This window comes from Colobus angolensis, unplaced genomic scaffold (genome assembly GCF_000951035.1).
Source record: "Colobus angolensis palliatus isolate OR3802 unplaced genomic scaffold, Cang.pa_1.0 Scaffold500, whole genome shotgun sequence".
Lineage (NCBI taxonomy): Eukaryota > Metazoa > Chordata > Mammalia > Primates > Cercopithecidae > Colobus > Colobus angolensis.
The window spans coordinates 101,637-107,344 of NW_012118489.1; the positions used below are offsets into that span (position 1 = coordinate 101,637).

The 5,708-nt window shown below is 42.5% G+C and overlaps 1 protein-coding gene across 1 annotated transcript in view; it reads left to right on the plus strand.

Annotated features, from left to right (window-relative positions):
• Nucleotides 1–4,008, plus strand: part of MUC17 (mucin 17, cell surface associated) — a 45,138-nt gene extending 41,130 nt beyond the window's left edge. The window contains exons 17-18 of the mRNA XM_011960045.1: nucleotides 1,045–1,121; nucleotides 3,155–4,008. Of these exons, the coding sequence (XP_011815435.1) occupies nucleotides 1,045–1,121; nucleotides 3,155–3,193 (116 nt within the window). The 3' untranslated portion in view covers nucleotides 3,194–4,008. The remainder of the gene's footprint in view (nucleotides 1–1,044; nucleotides 1,122–3,154) is intronic.
• The last annotated feature ends 1,700 nt before the right edge of the window (nucleotides 4,009–5,708 follow it).

The window sequence follows — 5,708 nt, forward strand, 5'->3', positions numbered from 1 at the left end:
AAAAAAAAAAAAAAAATCCAAAATAAAATGATAGGAAGTAATGCAAATATATCACAAAGCATAATACATATAAGTAGATTAAACTCTAGTTTAAAAAGGATTTTTTAAAAAAGAAAACTAGGTATTCACTGTGGGTGGGAGGTACACGTAAATTAGAAACACACAGGTTAGAAACAAAAGTATAGAAAAACAAAACAGGGTAATACTAAACAAAGTATCTGTTGTTTTGTGTATAGCTTTACTCATTGCAGTCACATACACTTTAAAGCAAAAAGAATTACTAGGGATAAAAATGATCAATATCAGCAAATGGCTTACTCTGTTAGACACAAGTCTAATTTGTATGCTCTGTTAATACAACCTCAAAATAGATAAAGCAAAAACTGACAAAGCTACGAGGGAAAATTAACAAATCCACCAGCATGTGAGAAATTTTTAAAACACCCCTCTTAGTAATTGACAGAAGTCATTGAGGATTACAGAACTTTTGGACAAAATAATTAGCCTTAATACAATACAGAACACCACATTCAACAAATAGAGGGTATACATTTATTACATGAGTCCATGAGAAAACTTTTAAGGATGGCCACACACAGGACATTTAAAAAGCCTCAACAAACTTATAAAAAATTATTTGAATCAGACGATCTTATCTGACCATAATGCAAGTATGTTAGAAATCAATAACAAAAAATATTTTTGGAAAATGAAAACAAAAATCCCATATCTTTGGAAATTTTTTTCAAGTTTCTAAATAATGTATGGATCAGATAAGAGATTATAGTGAAAGAGAAAATGCTTAGTATCAAGACTTGCGGGATGCAGCTACAGCTGTACTCAGAAAATTCATAGCCTTAACATGTCTGCATTGGGAGCTGCTGAGTCAGGTAGTGTTGACAGTTTGTCACATTTTCAAGAGTTTTCAGTTTCCTAGGGGTAGGGATAAACTCTCTCACCCTCCATTGGATGGGATTAAAGGGAGAGATGAACGTTTGTCCTTCTAACCTCCTGTTTCCATGGTGCTTTCCATCCCTCTAGAAGATGATGACTCCATCCACCTGGAATCCATCTATAGTAATTTCCAGCCCTCCTTGAGACACATAGACCCTGAAACAAAGGTAAGAAGGACCTGGATGGGATGCTGGCCTCCCCCAACCCTGAGACTTTCTTCTCCTTTCCTGCATGGTAGGACCTTCAGGAAAGCAAAACCATGTTTACAGTTTATTGGTCCAGGTGATCCTCCCAGGTCCATACTGCCAGGAAACAAGCCTAACTCAGGGGAAGAATAAAAGCTAAGTAGCAAGGTAGAATCACCTTCCCTTGACCCCTGAGGCTTCAGATTCTGAGGTTTCCTTTCCTACTGTAAGTACATCCTTGATGGCCAACTTACTTAGTTATTTTAATTTGTAAACACACATAAAAGTCAAAATAGTAGTGCAGTAAATACATATTCCATGCAGCTCAACAAGGCTTAACATGCCATATGTCTCTTTGTTTGTATTGATCTATTCACTAACTTTTGCTGAATAATTTGGAAGTCAGCTGCCAACATTATGACACTTGATCCCTAATCATTTCAGCCCACACTTCCCAATACCATGATTATATCCAATACGTTGATCGTAACTTCACAATATCATCTGATATCCAATTTTTCCAATTAGCCCAAGGACATCTTCTATTACTAGTTTTTTTTTCTCAGACGTAGATACAACAGATTTCACTCACTGATTTCTGTTATGTCTCTTTGGTCATTTAATCTAGAATGGGCGCCTACATTTTAAAGTATATTGCTTTTCTTAAGAGTCTAGGATGGTTGTCTTGAAAAATGTCTCACACCCCTGGTTTGTTTCATGATGTCATCTAATTTGTCTCCCCTACCGTTAGGATCAGAGGTATTAGAGATATTCTGGGATTGGAAATACTGGAGATTGGGTCTAAAGGCTTAACTGGAATCAGATTAAACATTTTTATTATATCACAGATAATGCTATCGCATCACTTCAACAAGTATATAACATCAGATTGTCCCCCCATGATTAAGGCCAAGATTGGTCACTTGGGCAAAAGGTGACTACTCCTTGATCACTGCCTTAATATGATTTAAACTGGATGGATAGTTGAAGGTAGGAGAAATAACAAGTGTGAACGTCTTCAGGTGCTACGTTCCCTTGACACAGCCCTTTGGGGCAAAGATGAAATCTCCAGCCAGGATACCTGTAAACCTACCTGGTGGAGAAGGGAAGGTACAATTGGTTTGTGCTAGAATCCAGGTAATGGGACAAGTTCTAAACTAACCACTTAAGCCAGGTGCGGTGGTGCACGCCTGCAATCCCAGCACTTCGTGAGGCCAAGTCAGGAAGATCGTCTGAAGCCAGGAGTTTGGGACCAGCCTGGGCAACAAAGTGAGATTCTGTCACTGTAAAAGAAATTATAGGCCGGGTGCGGTGGCTCAAGCCTGTAATCCCAGCACTTTGGGAGGCCGAGACGGGCGGATCACGAGGTCAGGAGTTCGAGACCATCCTGGCGAACACGGTGAAACCCCGTCTCTACTAAAAAATACAAAAAGCTAGCCAGGCGAGGTGGCTGGCGCCTGTAGTCCCAGCTACTCAGGAGGCTGAGGCAGGAGAATGGCGTAAACCCGGGAGGCGGAGCTTGCAGTGAGCTGAGATCCGGCCACTGCACTCCAGCCCGGGCGACAGAGCGAGATTCCGTCTCAAAAAAAAAAAAAAAAAAAGAAATTATAAAATAGCCAGGCACGGTGGCTCACACCTGTAATCCCAGCACTTTGGGAGGTCAAGGTGGATGGATCACTTGAGCCCAGGAGTTTGAGACCACCCTGGGCAACATAGCGAAACCTCATCTCTACAAAAAATTTAAAAATTATTCAGGTGTGGTTGTGTGCACATGTAGTCCCAGCTACTTGGGAGGCTGAGGTAGGAGGATCGCTGGAGCCCAGAAGTTACAGGCCGCAGTGAGTCGTGATTGTGCCACTGCACTCCAGTCTAGATGGCAGATTAAGCTTGTCTCAAAAAAATTAAAAAATAAAAATAATTAAACCGAACACTTCCCATCCCAAGCCTCCTTATGCTTCCAAAATCCCAAATTCCTCATGAGCTGAGCCTTCGCCTGGTTTTATCTCTCTTTTCAGATCCAAATTCAGAGGCCTCAGGTAATGACATCATTTTAAGGCATGGAGTTGAGAAGTCTGGGAGTGAGGAGATTCCAGTCTGGCTCAGCTTGGTGGAGCATTTCCCCATTGAGACCCTTCCATGGGAACTAAATGTTCCCATTGTAATTACGGGAAACAAGCCCTGTACTTACCAAGGAGAAAGAGGAGAGAGATGGCAGTGCTGGGAGATTCTCAAATAGAAACCCGTGGAAGCTCCAATGGGTTTGCCTTGATATCAGGCTAGGCTTTCCTGCTCAGTTTTCAAAGAGGTTCCAGATCTGAGGGGTGCTCTGACTGCAACATCTGTCACCCCATTGATCGCCAGGATTGATTTGACTGATCTGGCTGGGTAGGCGGGTGTTCCCGTCCTCCCTCGCTGCCCCATGTGTGTCCCTCCTAAAGCTGCATGCTCAGTTGAAGAGGACGAGAGGACGACCCTCTCTGATAGAGGAGGACCACGCTTCAGTCAAAGGCATACAAGTATCTGGACTTCCCTGCTAGAACTTCCAAACAAGGTCAAAGAGGTTCCTCCTCTCGCCTGCCCGGATTCAGTACCATGGACAGCGCCCTCAACGAGCTGTTTACAACCGTGATCCCTTGGACACGGGATGCTGCATGCACTTTACATCTCACAAAATGCTCTCATAAGAATTATTGAATACCATCTTCATGAAAAACACTTGTGTTTAAATATACAGCATTTACCTTTGGTATATAAGATTGTGGGCATTTTTTAAGTTCTTATTTTTATGAGTTCTGATTTTTTCCTTAGTAAATATTATAATATATATTTGTAGTAACTAAAAATAATAAAGCAATTTTATTACAATTTTCATGGTTCCCAGATCTTTCCCTCCTATTTCCCATAGCTCCTGTTTCTAACCTCCCAGCCTCTCTCTCTCCTCCCTTCCTCTAGAACATAAAATCTGATGCATTTGGGGTTCAAGATAACAAGACAGAGATTTGCAGTGGGAAGAGGACCATTCCCTGCACTCCACTGACACCATTTGCTGGTGTTCAGGAGGCAAGGTAGACAGACAGACAGACACACACACACAGAGACAGAGAGAGAGAGAGACTCATTTCCTACCAAAGAAAACCAAATTTTCCAAGGTCTCCTTCTGAAAATGGGCTGATATTTCTTTCCATGCATCTAAAGAGATAGAGACCTGAGCTCTATTTCCAGCTTTCTCATGAATTCCCTTAGGTTAAATCTGGGAAAAATCTATTTGGACTCAGTCTTGCCTTCTGCCGAATAAGGACTAGGTTTCTAAAGCCTCTTTCATCGCTGTCCTTAATATTTCTAGGACGCTTTTTAAAAATTATCATGATTCCAGCCATGCCGCTCAGGATTCACCGTATTCTCGAAGGTGTCTCCCACCGGCCACCCGCTTCAAAGCCTAATCTGAGACAGAACCTGGACTCTGCTGCCCCCTACTGGACGCTCTGAGCACCTGCAGGCACCATACCTCTTCTCAGCGGTCCCCTCCTGGCCTCTCCTGTGAGAAAAACACTCCGTTACACTTGATTATTTCCATATTTGCCATCAAAATTCTGTTTCTTTTCTTTTCCTTTTCTGAGACAAGGTCTCACTCTTTCGCCAAGGCTAGAGCACAGTGGTGTGATCACTGCTCACTGCAGCCTTGAGTTCCTGGGCTCAAGAATTCCTCCAGCCTCAGCCTCCCAAGTAACTGGGACTACAGGTGTTGGCCACCACGCCCGACTAATTTTTAATGTTTTTGTTTTTTTGTAGAGATGGGGTTTCGCTGTGTTGTCCAGGCTGGTCTTGGATTCCTAGGCTCAAACGATCCAACCACTTCTGTCTCCCAAAATGCTGAGATTCCAGGCGTGAGCCAGTACGTCCAGCCTTTTTAATTTTTTTTTTTTAATTTTGAAAATTGCAAATCTACAGAGAAGTTAAAACAACAAAGTTTTAAAAAGTGAACCCTACCTGGGCATGGTAGCTCACACCTGTAATCCCAGCATTTTGAGAGGCCAAAGCAGGCAGATCTCCTGAGGTCAGGAGTTCAAGACCAGCCTGGTCAACATAGTAAAACCCTGACTCTATTAAAAATACAAAAATTAGCCAGGAATGGTGGTGCATGCCTGCAATCCCAGTTACTTAGGAGGCTGAGGCAGGAGAATGGCTTGTACCTGGGAGACGGAGGTTGCAGTGAGCCGAGATCACACCATTGCATTCCAGCCTGGATGACAGAGAGAGATTCTGTCTTAAAAAAAAAAAATACATATATATATGTATATATAACAGTGAACCCCATATAACCTTCACCTGGAGTTATCAGTTGTTAGCATTATGTCCTATTTGCTCTAAAGTGGTATGTATTTGTTTTGAATTCAGCAAAATTGGAAATAAAAAATTAGAAAAGTGGGCTGGGCGCGGTGGCTCACACCTGTAATCCTAGCACTTTGGGAGGCCGAGACGGGCGGATCACGAGGCCAGGAGATCGAGACCATCCTGGCTAACACGGTGAAACCCCGTCTCTACTAAAAAAATACAAAAAATTAGCCAGGC